The sequence below is a fragment of the Pogona vitticeps genome, chromosome 5 (genome assembly GCF_051106095.1).
Source record: "Pogona vitticeps strain Pit_001003342236 chromosome 5, PviZW2.1, whole genome shotgun sequence".
Lineage (NCBI taxonomy): Eukaryota > Metazoa > Chordata > Lepidosauria > Squamata > Agamidae > Pogona > Pogona vitticeps.
Genome location: NC_135787.1, coordinates 183,970,754 through 183,989,586, shown reverse-complemented (window position 1 = coordinate 183,989,586; position 18,833 = coordinate 183,970,754). Strand labels below are relative to the sequence as shown.

At 40.3% G+C, this 18,833-nt stretch overlaps 1 protein-coding gene across 26 annotated transcripts in view; it reads right to left on the bottom strand.

Moving 5' to 3' along the window:
• PLEKHA5 (pleckstrin homology domain containing A5) overlaps window positions 1–18,833 on the bottom strand; it is a 217,215-nt gene that overhangs the window by 69,363 nt on the left and 129,019 nt on the right. For 23 of the 26 annotated variants that reach the window (XR_013536803.1, XR_013536801.1, XR_013536802.1 and 20 more), the window contains 3 exons: window positions 14,449–14,532; window positions 11,766–11,886; window positions 2,376–2,480 (listed from right to left, as the gene is read on the bottom strand). Coding sequence is in view for 21 of the 26 variants with exons in the window: in XM_072999745.2 (XP_072855846.2) it covers window positions 2,376–2,480; window positions 11,766–11,886; window positions 14,449–14,532 (310 nt within the window). In the remaining 5 variants the exon portion in view is untranslated. Of the gene's footprint in view, window positions 1–2,375; window positions 2,481–4,591; window positions 4,705–11,765; window positions 12,034–14,448; window positions 14,533–18,833 lie in introns of those variants that run through there. The other 3 variants (XM_078376413.1, XM_078376416.1, XM_072999760.2) reach the window with 2 other exon arrangements.

Sequence of the window (18,833 nt, the reverse complement as noted above, 5' to 3'; positions counted from 1 at the left end):
ATATGCAAGCTCCTCAGTTGTGCTATGCATCAATATGAGATGATACAAGGAGCACTTTTACCCGTAGTGTGATCACTGGTCACATTAGGAGGTAAATCAAGTCTAATGAATCCCAAACATATAACTAATAACTACAGCTGCTCAGTTCACAAAGCAAGAAAATAATAATTTTTGCCCCCGACAGCTAACAAAGGGTTTTGATTGGCATAGCTGTCTAGTATTAAATAAAATTCCTTCAGCAGAATTCTCCGGTAATCAAAAGATAAAATGGAAATAACAGTTTTCTTGAATCAATGCAAGGTTTTATTATAAAACTCCCCCGATTTTCTGTGTTTCCTATTCTAAGGATAAATTAAATCAGAATTACTTGTACTGCATTTCTTTACAAGGAAGGCTAAGTATAAAATGCTAGTGCTGCAACAGGAAAGGTTCAAAAACAATCTCCAAACATTTATTTATTTATTTATTTATTTATTTATTCAATTTCTACCCCGCCCCTCTAGACAAGGTCTACTCGGGGCGGCTTACAAAAATTAAAACACATTAAAACAATATAGAAGAATAACTAACATAATGCAATTATTATAATTAATATTATCCAAGATGGCAACATTAAGAACCAGAAAAAGGGGGAAGGAACTTAGGTGACTGGGGGGAAGGCCTGTCTGAATAACCATGTTTTTAGTTGGTTTTTGAACACACCCAGCGAGGGTGCCAGCCGAATTTCAGTGGGAAGTGTGTTCCACAGCCGAGGGGCAACTGCCGAGAAGGCCCGGTTTCTTGTTTTCTCCTTCCGGGCCTCCCTCGGCGTCAGTCCCCTCAGCCGTCCCTGCTGGCTATGTCGGGTGACTCGGGTAGATCTGGGTGGGAGGAGGCGATCTGCCAAATATTGAGGTCCCAAACCGTTTAGGGCTTTATATGTAATCATTAATACTTTGAAGTCAATGCGGAAACAAATAGGTAACCAGTGCAGCGCAGCCAGAGTGGGGGAGATGTGCTGATATTTTCTCACCCCACTAATAAGCCTGGCTGCTGCATTCTGGACCATCTGGAGTTTCCGCAAGAGCCTCAAAGGCAGCCCCACGTAGAGTGCGTTACAATGGTCTAGTCTCGAGATTACGAGCGCGTGGACTAGAGTAGTGAGGGCCCCCCGATCAAGATATGGACGCAGCTGGGCAATCCGCCATAGATGAAAATAGGCAGAACGGACCACGGACGCCACCTGGGTTTCCATGGTTAGTGCCGGGTCCAGATGTATCCCCAAGCTGCGGACCTCACTCTTTGTGGCAAGGGTCGTCCCTCCAAAAGAAAGGGAGTCACCTATGCCGCTGACGGGAGGGCCACCCACCCTCAAGACCTCCGTCTTGTCCGGGTTCAGCCTCAATCCATTTGACTGCATCCATTCCAGTACGGTGTCCAGGCAGCGCTGAAGGGACTGGACGGCATCCACTGAAGTTGGAGTAAAAGAGATGTAGAGCTGTGTGTCATCAGCGTACTGGTGACACGATGCCCCACACCCTCTGATGACCCCGCCCAGCGGCCTCATGAAGATGTTAAACAGCATTGGGGAGATGATCGACCCCTGTGGAACCCCACAATTGAGATTCCACGGGGCCGAGACATTCTCCCCAATCTGCACTCTCTGGGGACGGTCCTCCAGGAAGGAGCGGAGCCAGGCAAGTGCCAGGCCGCCGACTCCCAGCTCAGAGAGCCTCCCCAGGAGGATACCGTGGTCGACGGTATCAAAGGCAGCTGAGATGTCGAGGAGGACCAACAAGGACAAATTGCCCCCATCGGCCTCCCTCAACAGGTCATCCAGCAGTGCGACCAGTGCCGTCTCTGTACCATAGCGTGGCCTGAAGCCCGACTGAAATGGGTCTAGAGCATTGGTTTCGTCTAAGAGCGCCTGAAGCTGGTCTGCCACCACCCTCTCAACCACTTTGCTGAGGAAGGACACACTGGCGACGGGCCTATAATTGCCAATTTCATCCGCCGCCAGATTTGGTTTCTTCCCAACACTGGGAGATAAATCAAATCTAATGAACACCAAACATATAACTAATGCATAAGCACTCTTCACTGGTTATACGACGATTTACAGAGCAATAATCACCTTCTACTTCCCTCTTATAGGGATAGTAAGTCCTTAGGGTACAGTTAGGGTACAGTTCGAGCAAAATATGCAGAAAACAAAACTCCAAATATGCAAATAATACATTGTTTCAGAAATGCCATTAGTGGACATGTCTCATTACATAGCGAAGAATAATAAAAGCAACACCTGTGCATGTTGAAATTTCTCTTGAAATTTCAACACTGTTTCAGATACAGTAGGTATTGTACATACAGTATTCAGCAAGACAGACAGACAATACCTGCTTATAAAGCCAGCCTCGTCTAACAACAGGTGCATTAGGGTTCCTTTTTATGGAATTCGACCTCTTGCCAAAATTATGAACTTTCTTTGAAGAGCGTGATGTCTAAAAACAGAGTGAAAAAGATGGGACAATGAAATATTAGTATTCATTACATAGAGAACACACACGCACGCACACGGCTATCCACTGAGAAAAACAGTCAAGCTCTCTCTGGACTTATTAAAAAAGAGCTTCACTCTCTTTTTAGGCAAGTACGTTATTTCCTCGCAGGTTCTGCTGGTTTAAGCATTTGTTCAAGTGAGGGCGGGGGGGAAGAAGAAGGAACAGAACTCCCAAGACATACCTGAATCAAAACATTTAAGAGTGAGGCTTAACAGGGTATTATACAAGCCCTGCCCTACTTTTTAAAAAACGCTAAAATAAGCAAAATAGTATGGCCACAGCCACAGAACTAAAACCAAAGCAGAAACTTATCACCAGAAGATGAGAACAAGTTTATTTGAAAAAATGGGCTACACCACAAAAGGGATGGGTAAGATGAGAAGTTTCGATATGATTGTTACAATTCTATCACACGCAAATCCATTACATTATCTTTCATCTCAGATAACTATAAACACAGTAGCTCAATTAAGTGCATACTGTATGTTAGAAATTCAAGATGATGCTGATGACATCCTTTTTGTCTTACACTTGACAAATTACAGTGAGAATCTAGCATGGAGAAGATGGTCTTCCATGCTGCCCAGATTGAATGCCACAGAAATAAACATAATGGGTTACACCTGTTTTCTTCTGGTGTTTAGGACATAGCACTGCCTAAAAACGCCAAAAGCAAGCATGACTGCTATTACACGATTCAAGATAACAATAGAGCCATGGCTTGAAAAAACATACAAAGTTACAGTCAACCCTCGACTTACGAACTGCCCTACTTGCGAACAATTCAACTTACGAACCGCTCCGATAGGGAAATAGGGAACCCAACACGTGAACTTCCCTCCAGTTACGAACAGAACAAAGTGCCCCCCTCCGTCCCCACCTCTCAGCTGAGGGGGAAAAAAGGTCAGAAACTTAAAAATGAATAAAAGAAAGTCAATTAACAGGCCTTGGTAACCCCCGAACTGCAGGAAAAAGAGCACCAAACAGCTAAAAGCCAGGAGCCTGGCAGCCATTTTGTGCTCTTCTCCGCTCCTGCCCCTCCCTCTCCCCGCCTAACAGCTGATCGGCTGGCTCTTAAGAGGCTTCTGGAGGCTTGCTCAGCACCTAAAAAGGCAGGGGAATAAAGATGGGAATAAAAAATTGCTGTTTTCCCCTTGCCCCCGGAAGGCTTCTGAAAGTGGGGGAGCTTTATTTCCCTGCCTTTTTAGGTGCTGAGCAAGCCTCTGGAAGCTTCTTAAGAGCCAGCCGATCAGCTGTTAGGTTTATAAGCGCCCCCCCTTAGATATTTCCCATCTCCAGGATATTCTCTGGGGAGAATGAATATGGAATCTCTGGAACCAGTCCTTTCAGATGAGATCTTAATGGGTGCAAATAACTGCAAAAACTCCTATCTGGTGTTTTACTTGTCTCTGCACTGAAAGGAATGAATTGGGTGGGCTCACTGAGATTTTTATTTCTAGTGATTATTTAGGCTGTGGCAGAGAAAAAGTGTATGAATAAATCAAAGGAGGAATGTTATAACAAATAGGTATCAAATTAGAAGTTAAATCCAAACTATTCTTAGACAAGAGTACTGTATTTTTATCAGAAAAAAACCTTTCTTAAGAAAACTTAAGAACACTTGTTAGAATTAAGCAAGGTTATTAGAGATGGGGGTTGACAGTTATGTCACCTGTTCCAGAATATATTCATATTCAAGCCTATACTAAATGCTATCATTTGATCCATCTTGTAACCCTAACTCTACATCTTGCCTTCTAGACTGTCTTTGGAATCAAGCTCCATAAATTTTTACAACTACTGTCGATCTTCTTGTAACACATGTTCCATTAGAGAGTTGATTAGCAATCAATGACTTGCAGCATGTCAAAAATAGAAATGATTTGACCGAACAGGCCTGCTCATTAGGTAGGAGAGGACACAACAGCAATCGTGATAACCCACTGTCTTTATCATCTACCAGCTACTGCTGAGACTGCAAAAAATATTAAGGAGTAAATGGCAAATTATTACGATGATGAAATACCTGTTTGGAGAGCTTTTGTACTCACTTTTGTATGAGGCACAACACTTGAATCTTCATTGTAACTGTATAACAACTGAGTATGAAATAGTTTGAATGAATCAATGCACTCTCTGTTTTCTTTCAATCTTCATGGATAAGCTAGCCAAACAATTAAAGGGACATCATGTTGTGTCATACATCCTCTCTCCTTAATCACTGGGCATTCTAAAAGTCTTCAGAAAAGAAAACTGAGCTAGTATATGACAGCACTCTTGAAAGAGGCGGTAATTCAGCCACTCCTTAAAAAGCCTAACCTGGACCCAAGGCTGGTGGTGAACTATTGACCTGTGGTGAACCTCCCTTATTTGGGCAAGGTGTGGAGCAGGTTGTGGCTGGACAACTCCAGGTGCTGCTGGATGAAACGGATTTTCTGGATCCATTTCTATCGGGTTTTAGGCCGGGCTTTGGTACGGAGACTGCCTTGGTTGCCCTGTACGATGACCTTTGCTGGGAGAGAGACAAGGGAGTGTGACCCTATTGATACTCCTGGACCTCTCAGCGGCTTTCGATACCATCGACCATGGTGTCCTTCTGGATAGGTTGGCTGGGTTGGGAGTTGGGGGCACTGCTTTACAGTGGTTCCGCTTGTTCCTGGCTGACCATGTCCAGGTCAAAAGCTTCCTATTCCAGAAGGTTTTTAACTGAAATAATATCAACTGTGGGCCCCGATGGCAATTTTTAGACCAATGTATTTTAACTGTTTTATCTTTTTACTGTATTTAAATTGTTGTAAGCTGCCCAGAGACCTTTGGGTAGTGTGGGCGGCATATAAGTTAAACAAACAAAAAAATACATGCTTGAAAGGTTGTCATACAGAGGAGGGCAGGATCTGTTCTCAATCATCCCAGAGTATAGGATATGTAATAATGGGCTCAAGGTACAGGAAGCCAGATTTCAACTGAATATCAGGAAAAACTTCCTAACTGTCAGAGCAGTACAGCAATGGAACCAATTAGTAGACTCCTGTCTAGAATGGCGGGATAAAAATCTAATAATGAATAAATAAATAAAAATAAATTACCTCAAGAGGTAGTGAATGCTCCAACACTGGAGACAACCACCTGGCATATATAATTTGATTTGTATTCCTGCACTGAGCAGGGAGTTGGACTCGATAGCCTTATAAGCCCCTTCTAACACCATTATTTGATGAGTTTATGAAAGAGGACAGGCAATATTTCTTAACCAGTGTCTTAATTTGAACTTCTCTATATGGTTTTAGCCTCTTCATTTTTACAAGGAAAATACATTTTAAAAAAGGATACATTTTATGGAAGTTTAAGATCATTCAAGTTAAAAGATAGCTTTTCCTTCATGTGCTATATTTAACCACCTGTAAAATCTTCAGATTTTTCTCAGCTCTCTTTCACAGTAAAGCAACTGATGGCTTTTCTGCATATTCAACAGTGTTGAGCTTCTGAATCTGCAAACAATTATGTGGCTGCAAATGACATTTTTTCCATGATTCAAAACCTTGCAGTCAGAGGTTATATAAAACCACTAGCAATGCTTTGGAAGACGGAGTGGTCTGGAAGAAAATTTCTGCAACTTGTAGCATTCACTTCATTTCAAAGTAAAAAATAATTATTGTAATAACCTCTGAAAAATGGAGTGCAGAGTTATTTAAAACTAACTGAAAATATTTTATGAATAACTTTTGAAGTTCTGGATCTCTGCAATTCAGACATTTAACCAAGGATGGGCCTGCACAAGCAGGCTGACTGCAGCCTATGTAGGCTTCCAAATGAGACTATACTGTCTCCAAAATGAAAGAAAGGTCCTGTGTTTTACATGCACCTATCAGGAGAGAAGGATTTGCTCTATTCCTTCACTACACTATTTCAGCAAGAGTTTATAAAGTGGGGCACAGCCAATACAATCTATAAAACATGATACACTCTATTAGCATTCATCTCCAAGGACCCAGATCTAAGGCTTTGCAGAGATTGCTAGTCACCTCTTCCAACCTTCTCGCATTGCACAAAAACTAACTCTTGTACAATGGTCAGAATAATTTCCCTAGGTATCACCTTCATAAACTATTCTGATTAATACCAAAGGGAGGCTAATTCAGCTATTGTTGCAAGACTGCATGTTCTATCATTCTCGTTCCCTTTCTTCTTTGCTTAATTACTCCTGTTGTCATCTCCCATCAACTGAATGAGTTTTAGACTCTGATGAACTAATGAAAACTATTCCCACTTGAATGCACTTTGGATGTAGGTTGCATTTTATGCTTGACCTACTTGACAGTATGTCATTGCTATTGTGGGCCCATCCACTCATCATAAAAGTAGGCAAGGTGAAAACACTAATTGGACTAACTTTTACTGGTGAACAACTGCAAGGTTTCAATGGTCAGCAACACGATTATTTTTTCAAAGACTAGCTGAATGTCTAAGAGTCAGCTACAGCTTATTACCAAGAATCAGGAGGCCAAGACTGACTGCTGGAAACTCAGCTGTGAACAGTTTCACATTAATCCAACTGGGGCCTTTCCCAAGTAAACTGTCCTGCTTTTTTGTCACCTATGCACAAAAAACTGATCATCCAATCAAAAGGTCATAGAATCATATAATAATAGAGTTGGAAGGATCCAATAAGGCCAGAGTCCAACCGCTGCTCAATGCAGGAATCCAAATCAAAAGTATATCTGACACTTTCTCTTGAATATCTCCAGTGTTGATCTTTCTTTCATATTGTGCCAGATTTTTGAAACATCTCTATTGTTTCTCTTCCAGCTCGTATCCAGGAGCAGTAGAGACACACTGACTATACATTTCCCTGACTATCAGGTGTTTGGACCACCCAGACACAGGTACTAATTTCTGTTCATGTTCACGGCTGATGAAAAGATGGGGATCACCACTTCACTCTGAATTTACCATGTAAGGATGAAGCCTTGGGTTTATCTTGAACCCCACAAGTGTTTTGTAACATAGGTCTGTGTGTATAAAGCCCAGCTTATTAGTTATGTTCAAGTGTAGCTGCAGGCTTCCTTTTCCACTGGGCAGCAGTTCTGACAATTTCAAAAGCCTTTTTCTCTCCAGTCACTGAAAAGCAGCTACAATATCTTTTCCCTTAGGTATTTTATTATGCACAGAGAATCCAAGATTATTACTATTATGAGTAATATCTTTTCTTATTTTGATGAGCAGTAGTTGACTGACTGCAGGATTTACAGAGCTTCATAATACAGTGGTGCCTTGCTTAACGAGGATAATCTGTTCCAGCGAAATTGCTGTAGAACGAAATCTTCGTTAAGCGAAATAAAAAAGCCCATTGAAACGCATTGAAAACCCTTCAATGAGTTCCAATGGGCTGAAAACTCACCGTCCAGCGAAGATCCTCCATAGGGACGGCCATTTTCGCTGCCTGTAAAGTGAGGAATCCGTCCTAGAAAACAGCGGGGGGCCATTTTGAAACCCGACAATCAGCTGTTTTAGATCGTCGTAATGAGAAAATTCCCGAGGCAGGGAACCGATCATCGTGAAGTGGATTTTTCCCATTTAAACCATTGTTTTGCGATCGCTATTGCGATCAGAAAAACCTAATCGTCAAGAAATTTCCTCGTTAAGCAAGGCAATCGTTAAGCCAGGCACCACTGTACATAGGTTTTTAAAAACATGGCTCTACTCTTCCTTAGATGTGAAAGGCACAAACAGACTTATATGTACAACACGTAAAAAGAAAGCCTTATTTTGTTTCTAAAAAGAACAGCAAAGTTTCCAAACTTCCTCTCCTACAACCCCCTGCATTTATCTTCAAATGAACTAATCCTATCTAATTAATCAGACATGGTGCCCAAGATCAGAACATTTCAAAACAAGAGAAAAACACAGGAAAACAGAATGTGTGAGCCACATTGTAAAATGCCAAGCAAAGTAGTCATTGTTTTCTATCTTCTTCCAGTCTACAGTAGCTAGAAATGTGAGATCCTAAAAAGCAGCTGTACAGATGCTAGCAAACTCCATATGTGAGTAAAGATCTGGGGACACTTTTCGGAGTCACTCATCTGTGTCAATCTTTCATATGGGAACAATTAACAATTAGCACACTAATCTAGCTCAAAAACGATGTATGCACTGAGAGGTTCAGCAGCATAAGTGACTTTCTGTGAGCTACAAAGAGGCATTAATCACTCTCACATGGACAGCTGCAACTATAACCACAACGTTCCAGTGCCATTAGGTTGTAATGAGAAGTGAAAAGCCTTCAAAGACCCTTGTGTCAATGATGAAGCTTGGACACAAAGAAGTGCTAACCCTACAATGTGGTAGGCTTAAAATCTAAATAATGCTGGAATTCCAAATCCCCTACCACGGAGCTACATCTACTATTTATATTTTGAAAATACAATCGTGCCCCGCTTAACGATTGCCCCGCATTACGATGAATCCGCTTTGCAACGATGTTTTTGCGATCGCAATTGCGATTGCAAAATGATAGTCTAAATGGGGGAATTTTGCTTAGCAATGATCGGTTCCCTGCTTCGGGAACCAATTTTTGCTTTACGACGATCAAAAACAGCTGATCGTCGGGTTTTCAAAATGGCTGTCAGGTGCTTAAAATGGCTCCCCGCTGTGCTTAGGGACGGATTCCTCGCTATACAGGCACCGAAAATGGCCGCCGTATGGAGGATCTTCGCTGGACGGTGAGTTTTTAGCTCACTGGAATGCATTGAGGGGTTTTCAATGCGTTTCAATGGGCTTTTTAATTTCGCTTTATGATGTTTTCGCTTAACAGCAATTTTCCTGGAACGGATTATCGTCATTAAGCGAGGCACCACTGTAACTCGGTCTGTGCATGGCACTTTGTAAAACATGAGACCTACTCTCTGTCCCAAGGCACTTACATGACAAGTGGGAAGACAGAAGAAGGAGAAAGAGCAAACATGAAAATCATGCCCAAAATTTGTTTGGTGTAGTAAATTACAGTAGACCTGTTGAATCAACACAGATTTAGTGAATCAACTCCTCCATAAGTCCCATAGATTCAAAAGGGTTTTCTCTAACTAGTATGCACTGTGCTAATAAATCACAGTTGGAGTACGGTCATTTGAATCAATAGAACTTATAGGGGAGTTGACACAGCAAATCCTTCTAGATGCAGTGGGCCTACTCTAGTGTGATTTTACTATCCCAATCAACAGAATGTTGGCTTTTATGTCACACTCTGTTACAATAGCAATGTTGGTATAGTATGGCATGGAAACTATGGCATTAAGACAAATTTGTTTGAAATTGGACTGAAAGATCCACTTCCATGGTTGGGCTACTTCAAAGAACAGTTGTGATACAACAGGGCACAATTTCAGCAGTGGATATATTTTAAATAAGAATGTCAATTTGTTATTTGTGTTATGAGGTTCTTTACTGAATTGTGTGACGTGCATTAGGGTGCTTCAAGCCACTTTGGAAACACAAAGTCTTTTCCAGGGCCATGTATTTGAGATGACTGATCTCGGTCTTCTTACTTCAAATCTACACTCCATTCTTAAATCAAATCTAGCACTACTGTTTAGCACAGATAGACATCTTGCCTCTTGAGACTGTAATCAAGGAAGTCTTCAACAAATCCATTCACCATGGTAATTACAACAATAGGCTCTCTTTGCTGTGGCGTAGCGATAATGAGATAACAACTAGGCTCAGAGAGAGTTTTCATTTTGCTAGGTTTGTGATGATTAGTTTTAGTTTGAATGGCCTGGCTATACAAGAAGCTGAGATAACCATTCCATAGGAAAACAGCTGATGAGATAATTAAATAGGTGGAGCTTTCAGGGGTCCCAGCTTAAAAAACAAGCTTGGGAGAAATGGACAGTCGTACTTTAGCTTCTCTTTCATTCAATCTGAATATCATCATCATCTTAGAACTGCAGAGTGTGAAAGGACTGGAAAAGCTTAGGAAAGAGTGGTTGTCAAAAGCAGTCTTTAATAGATCAGGCTGGTTTGTGTATTTGAAGAGTTCTGGTCTTTTATTTGTTTCCCATATACCTGTAACACCCAAGCTGAACTACTACAATCTACTCTACATGGGATTGTTTTAAAGACATTTCAGAAACTTCAGTTGGAGCACAATGTGGCTGACTGGGGCAGTAACTGTAAGATCATGTGATGTTAGCTTATACTCTGGTTGCCAGTGAGTTTTCAAGCACAATTTTAACCTGACCTCTGATGCCTGAAATGTTTTGGTGCAAATGACCTATGTCAGCCTGCCTGCATCTCAAGAACAGTAACTAATATGTGCTTACCAACAAAAAACAACTAGGCTGGTGGATGTGAATAACAGTGCTTTCTGAGCAAGGGCCTGTATCATAAAATCAACAGAGGTCTATTAAGCCTCATCACCACAGACTTCTGGAAAAGCCTTAAAGAATAATTTGTTCACTATTAATATTTTAAAAAGTAAGAATGGTTTGATTGGGCTCCTATTCGTTTAACTGTATTTATTCATTGGCTTTTTAACATGTTTCTGGAAGACTTGCTTATTTTTGCTCTGTTTTATTAACTCACTGTTTACTTTGGAAGCTACCATGAGAAAAGTTTTTACCTTAAACAAAGTGAGCACCTTTTAAACAGTAGGAGTAAAGATGATTATGATGATAAGACTAAGAGTACAATGTTGCCTCGACTTACGAAAGTCCTGACTTGCGACCAATTTGAGTTACGACCAGCTCCGGCCGCAAAATTTTGCTTTGACTTGTGAGATATGACTGGAAAAAAGGCCTCTTTTCCCTGTTGTTCCCTCCCTCCTTTCCTGCCCTATTTTTTAAAACCTTAGAGGTTATCTTAGGTTTTTAAAAAAAGAAAAAGTATCCTCCTAGTGGACGGATTAACTGCTTTTGCATTAGTTCCTATGGGAACTAATGCTTTGAATGGATTAATCGTGTTTCAATGTATTCCTATGGGAAATGGTGCTTTGAGTTACGACCAACTTCAGTTACGACCATCTTCCGGAATGGATTAAGTTCGCAACTCAAGGCACCACTGTATAATGACATCCACAGCAATAATAGCAAACAGAGAGTGCCTTAAAATTGAAATACAAGAAGAGTTGCCTCATTAGCTCCATGTTGTTCTGACTCGGTGCCAGATTGTACTGAGTAGCAGAATAATTTTTGTGCTAATAAACAATGTATGTCCAATTTAACAACTTACTCTGCCCAGAGGACTCATTGGATGTCCAGCATACTCTGATGTCAAATTATAGTGTGCAGCTTCACTTATCATGTTTACCGACCGATCTTTCTTTTCTTCAGATGTCATAGTTGCTGCAGTCCTGAAAACACAATATGGAATAATGCTAGAACCTGCTGTGCTTGAAGACTGCTATTAAAAGCACTTCCAGTAATAACTCCAATAAAAGTTGTAGAAGGTCCTTGTTCAGTTTCCCAGCAAGCAACCTCAGATATAGTGGCAAAGTTACCTGCGAAGAGATTTAAAGAAAAACTACCTGCTAGTGGAGTTCAACAGATCATACAGCATATTTCTTCGGTTTCAACCTCCCTTTCTCAAGCCTATGGTGCTAAATTGATTGAAGGAAGTGGATGTGCATATACATTTAATACAGACAATATTCTCAATCACATATATAAGGAAGAGTTGTACTCAAACCTGTTTTAGCAGAAAGACGCACTACTTAATAAGTTAGATGTATATGAATGGTAACAAAACTGAGGTAAGCAAAAGTTCATTCGCAACAGCTGTAAGCCTCTGGAATTAACTAAGTGAGGGATGGCTGCAGGAGTCTGGTATTTACAATCTTTGGTTGGATAACCTCAACACCTTGACAAATATTTTACTGAGCTTCAACTGAGTGGAAAGTTCCATTGGTTAGCAACAATCCTCGTCCACATCACTTTGCAAGCTTTGCCATGGTGCAAGCAGAAAGTGGGTTTCCTTCATGGAGAGGACTGATTACAACATGGTGACACTTGTCTAAGCGGTTTTTCTTCAGGTACTCAAAGGCTGTCTCAATTGCTAAATCACAACTGAATCATGGTGCTCCCTTCTAAAGTCCGAATTTCCTGAATGACAGCAAAATTACCATAGCCAAATAAGGGAATGCATGAATTCAAAGGACAGACAGACAATCAAGACGGTAGGAAGAGAATCTGGACAAATCAAATATATACAGGATAAAGAAAAACTGAAGGTAAGCTATGGGAGTAGACCTAGAGGCTGAAGATACCAGCTGATGTGTTACTATCATGGACTGTGAGGGTCACATGCTCAATTATTATAAGCAGGAGCCTGTCAAGAAAAAAAACCTTCTGCTTATGACAGATGGACGGAGGGAAAACAGTGAGTTGATAGCATACACAAGGCTGAAATGTTAGCAAAAGGCAAGTGGAGGAAGGAAGATATACTATATTGTGACATATGCCAATGATCAGGATGCTCTTTTTAATAACTTCCTCCACCCCTTGGAAAATAGTACTTTCAAAGCTGGTAGATTTCAGGAACTTTGTACTTGCGCCCCAATTTTCTAACCGTTAAGGGAAACTTTTGCAGTTTGTGTATCTGACTGCAAGAACATTTCAACAATTATGAAAATGTAATTATATCAGTGGGATAAGAATCAAAGAATTTTCCACCTAATATGTGGTTCTTAACAGTGGCCAAACAGATGATGAGTACAACAGCAGCTCCTGCTCATGCAACCCAGAACCTGGTGCTGAGAAGAATACTGCCTCTGAGACTAAAGATCATATACACTACAAGGCCCCAAGTCTAGTAACCACTGGAACATTTATCCTCCATAAATTGTGAAACCATCCTGGCTGATGGTCATCACTATATCCTGGAGCAGCCACCTCAACAGTCAAACAGACATGGATTAGTGATGACACTTATTATTTAGGCTCTCCATAAAGGACTAAAGCAGTGGTTCCCAAACCTGGGTTCCCAGATGTTCTTGAACTACACCTCCCAGAAATCCTGGCCAGCATAGTCTGTGGTACAGGTTTCTGGGAGTTTTAGTCCAAGAACATCTGGGGAACCACTGGACTCAAGTAAATCCAACTTTGACAAATACAGAGGGGAGCCAAACGCAAAAAAAGATGATAAACAATTCCTCACTTACATATTTCTCACCAGAACTGATTTGCTTACTGTATGAGCAAACAGGATGGGACAAAACAAAATTGTACCCACAATATCACACTCCCTAATGTTTAAATGGATATTGATTTCCTTGTTCTGGGAACAAACAGGATAGTGCAAAACAAACACATTTGTACCCACAAAGAAAAGACACACTGATATAAGAGAAACACCAACTGCAACATTTATTTCTGTAGTATGATTTCAATCTTTAAAAGCTTAGGTTGCAGGTTTCTGAAGTTATTTTTAAAAAAATATCTCTATAACACCCAGTAGCTGTAGGCAATTAACAAAACCAAACTCAATTCTTTCCTCTGAAATGCAAGAGAAAAAGATGTTCAGAATATATTCAATGAATCAATGGTTAAAGGACCTTAATAAATATATGAAGTGAAAGTGATCATTGATTAGAAATGATCAAATGTCAAAAAATAGACAAGTATTTTTGAGGTATTAATTCAGCAATTATATTAGAACCTTGTACAAAGCATAGACTGTTTTTACTGCAGTTAGGGAACCATGATCCATAGATGCACACGTGTGGTGTGACTGATGGTGAGGCACTCAAAAAATCCTCATTCTTGGTTTCTTTATTAGATCATACTATGATGCAATCTAAAATGACTGTAGTCACACAATATGTGGTCAGTTTGCAGGTCAACTGAAATATTTGAATGGTCAACCCTAGTGAAAATAGCTATTAACCCCAGATTTATTGAGCAAAACAATAACTTACTGTTCATTCACAACAAAAATGCAGTTGTCCTGTGATGGCTGCCCAGTCACCGGATGTTTGCAAGTCACTTTTCGTTCATTATGACTGTAGGGAGACAAGGGGAAATATATAAGTGCACAGTCCTTTTCTATACAAAACTGCAACATTCAGGAGGTAGCAGGCAGGCAAATTTGTCACAGTCTTAATTGGCACATATATACAGCTTCTCATATACATTTCTGATACAGTTAACAGCAAATAATGGTTCTTGAGGCAGGATATTTTAAACTCAAATGATTAGCAATCCTTTACAGTTTAGGATAAAACGTTTCTATCCACATTAAGCCTGAACATATTTTAGAAGCTGTGTGTGTGTTTTAAGCGTGCAGGTCAACATGTTTGAATATATAACCATCAGCATGTACAACGGCTATCAACAAAAATTTTGAATAATTCACAGTTGAGGCCCGTAGCCTTCAAGACGTTTTGAACTAACGTTTTGAACCCACAGAAGTTCTGGCCACAGACGAGGGATTCTGGGAGGTGAAGTTCAAGGAATGTGAAAGACCAAAGAAACATTGAGAAACTTTGATATAAATGACATGCAGTGAGGAAAAGCAAATCCTGGTCGACCACGGATAGATCATGTTGCTCATATTCCTGAAGAATGCACTGCCCTGCATGGATCAGTAATACAGTAAAGTGCTTCTAATTTTACACAAACATACTGAGAGTGCATAAAGATACAGATATATGTCTGCAGAAAAAGGGTAAACTATGATAATGCAGAAACTGTAAAACAGATACTATAGTGTTAGAGATTATCTAGCACTGCGACTACACAAATGCATTATCTGGAAGTGCTAACTCAAATTTTAGAGACTCATGTTCTGTATTTGTTTTAACAAATAATGAAATCCTATTATTAAAAAGTACTTGCAATACAACCTCCTTTTTGTCCTCTTCATAGATGTCATTTTTAAAAGAAGTGACAGATGTCAAACTAGTTGTAAAAAATTCTGAAGTCTTGCAGAGTTGCACGTGTTTTTTTAAAGACACATACCCAACTTTTCTTCCATACTGCTCATCATCATCAGAGTCACCAAAATAAAAGCCTACATTTGATATGCTGCTCACCTTCAAGCACCCCATGAGTCTCAACTTCAGCAAGCTAATCCCACCAATTCCCTAGCTGGTACTTTTGTTAAAACTTTTTAGATCTTAATCACTCCACAATTTCACACAGTCATGCTCTAATCACAAGTTCCCTTTCTAACAAAAGCCTAAAGTACAAAAATAAAAGCTTTGTTCCTCTGCAAGAGGCATGAAAAATATCTCCTGTACTAATTGAAAAGAGAACGCTCTTAAATCCTTGTTTTGTATGAAGGCAGTACTTAGTAATTTAAAGAGCTCACCTTTACCCAATGTGATACACAAAAAATGGAAATAAACCAACTTTAAAACATTGAACTTGACTGAACAAGTAAAATTGCCAGTGCTTATCCCCAAAAAAGAGAGAGAGATTCATGCTGAAATTAATTTTGGTAAATTGCTTCTACATACTTCTATATTCATTCTAAAACAAAACCCATTGTGGGAATAAAATCTTCAAATAATTCCAGGAGCACAGCCTTCATTTTTCATTAAGAATATAAATTGGTTGACTTGGATGCCAGAGTATATACAGAGTATGTTCTCCATACAACTGTTGCCTTGGTTCTTCTAGGACAGTGGTTCCCAATGCTGAGTAACCCAGGCGTGCTTGGACTGCAGTTCCCAGAAGCCTTCACCGCCAGCTATGCTGGTTAGGGTTTCTGGGAGTTGCAATCCAAGAACACTTGGGTTACCCAAAGTTGGCAAATGGCAACCACTGGTCTAGGATACGAATGATGAAACTTTTCCCCTTTGAGGCCTTTCTTCCTTTGGATGAAATCTTGTTGGAGGTCACAAACCAGCAAATTATGTGAACCAGTGTGTTAGCACATGTGTCAGAGAACTCTAGCCTTTCTCCTCTTTTCTGGCATCCTCCTTTCTTTCTCTGTCGCTGACAAACTTAACTTTCTTCCCAAATGATTTTGCTTTGCAACCTAGTAGGAACTGAATTTTGGACATTTTTCTCTAATAGGTCACGAAAGAGTAGTTCTATTTTCCTCAATAGTCTCAGATACATCTCTACTGGGAAAACCAGAGATACTATAGAATTCAAAAAGTGAGCCATACAAATCTTACAAATGAACAGATAACTTTTTGAAAGATTTATCTAAGCAGGGGTGGACGGCTTTGATGGTCCAACAGCTCTTTCCCAAACTCCAAAAACAATTCTCAGCTGCTGCCACAACTGTGCCACAAAAATTCAGAAGGAGAAATGTAAACACTGTATATATCTTATTTTCAGCATTTTATGTTTAAAATAAAACACTCAGAGACAATGCTTCTTGTTCTGTTGGAGAACTGATTATTTGTGAAGGCTCTTGGAATCCTCATTTTCCCCCTTTTTTTAAAAAAAACATGCAATTTGTTTTGAGCTTAAAGTATGTTCTCTTTACCATTCTTCACAGCACCAAATTTTGTAATAGAGGCTGAAGAAAAAAAGGGGTCAATGCAGGTCATTACTGCTTTACAGACTATTTACATGAAAAAAGTAGAGATCTGCTTCTAATGATCTGAACAAGGAGGGAGGTACTGAGGGAGCACCTAATAATGCTGTTGGGGTGGGGGGGAAGAACATGCAAGTAATTCATCTCTGAAGAAGAAAATGAACAGAAGAGTCAAATGTCTCAGAGGTTCACCTAATTGAGTCTGAAGACATGGGCTTTCTGTGCTTCTCCGAGTGTGTGATTATCTCATATTTTGCCATAGGTAATAAGAAGTAAGTTAAGGCCTACCTCTTACTCACAACTACCCCATCTATGATGCAAGAAAAACTGGTACATATATTTATTGTGTTATAACAGATGCAAGAATTAGAGACAGATAGATCTGCTGTGTAACATCGTTACCACAGGTCTACTTAATTAGTAGGAGGGGTGCTGCGTTGATTTTTTCAAAATTTCTGGTACCAAAATGTCTTGAGCTAATTTGTTCCCACTTTCCACCTGCCTAAGTCATATGTTAAGTGCCTTAAAATTTAAAATATCTAAAATCTGCAGATAGATGAAAGAAAAATTACAAAGTAAAAATTAGCAACAGGACAGCCATGAACATACCCCTCCATCAGAAGAAGACTGTTCTGTCTTACATCTTGTAAGTATTTTGAAAGGGCAAAATCCCCAGATGATAGGGTAGAATGTGCACAAGCAATAGAATTAAGGTAAAAATAGGTAAATCTTCTTTGTCCGTATGCACCCTCTGAATGGGAGACAGAGAAATGAGGAATACAGAGATTTTCCTCAATTGTGATGTTGTTCACCCTTATTTTATTGCAGTTTTAACTTTGATATTATCTATTGCAGTGCAGTGTAGTGATTACAGTGTCAGACTAGGTCTGAATCCCTTATTCAGTCATGAAAACTCCATGGGGAGTGGCACTAGCAAATAGTATCTTTAAATACTTTGGAAATCATGCTCACATTGCCACAGAACTGACTAAATGGCACACATCACAAACACTATCTATTGCAAGCTATTTTATGGGTGTCTAATAAGGATCAACATGTTCTTAGGTTCCAGTCAGTTTCCAGAAATCCGCTGTGATGATGCAAGAGAAAATAGACTTCTCAATGGGATAATCCCACATTACAAAAAGTGGGTAAAACCTTTAAGCAAGGATGGTCATTCTCTTCAAACCAGTGCAGGATTTCTGGACAGACACACAAGGAACAGTAAGGGAGGAAGGGGACACTCGTAAAATAGTATGTTCTGTGCATTGTTCTTCTTTCCCTGCTGCTCACACAACAAAGAATCCAGCAACCCTTTGCACCAGAGGAAGATCCATTTAAACCAACGGGGCATTCATTGGCTTGTATAACTCAGGCTGGAGATTGTGAGGACTTGGGCAGAATTGGAATAGGATATTAACCTAAGTCTCTGACCTGATAGCAGTGACTTCTAAGCAAGCACCCTCTGGGTATATACTATGCATATGGCCAATGTTCTCTCTAATTTTCAGCCTTGCTGGGCAGGGCTCCAACCCTCTCATGTGCGACTCTGCTCCCTGCATGGGGTTCCGTTGCAACCGGAACCAAAGGGGCTGGAAATGCTCAATGTGGATGTGCGGAAGAGGGAAGCTGCGCGAGGGGATGGAGTTGCATGCGTTCACACATCTTAGAGGAAACCTTGCATATGATTTTCACAGGATCCAGATGGATTGTGCATAGACCCAATTCAGAGCTAGGAAAGCTGATTTTTAAAACAAGTTCCAGGATCCTAGTCAGCATGGCCATTCGCTACCCTCCAGGCCAGATGGA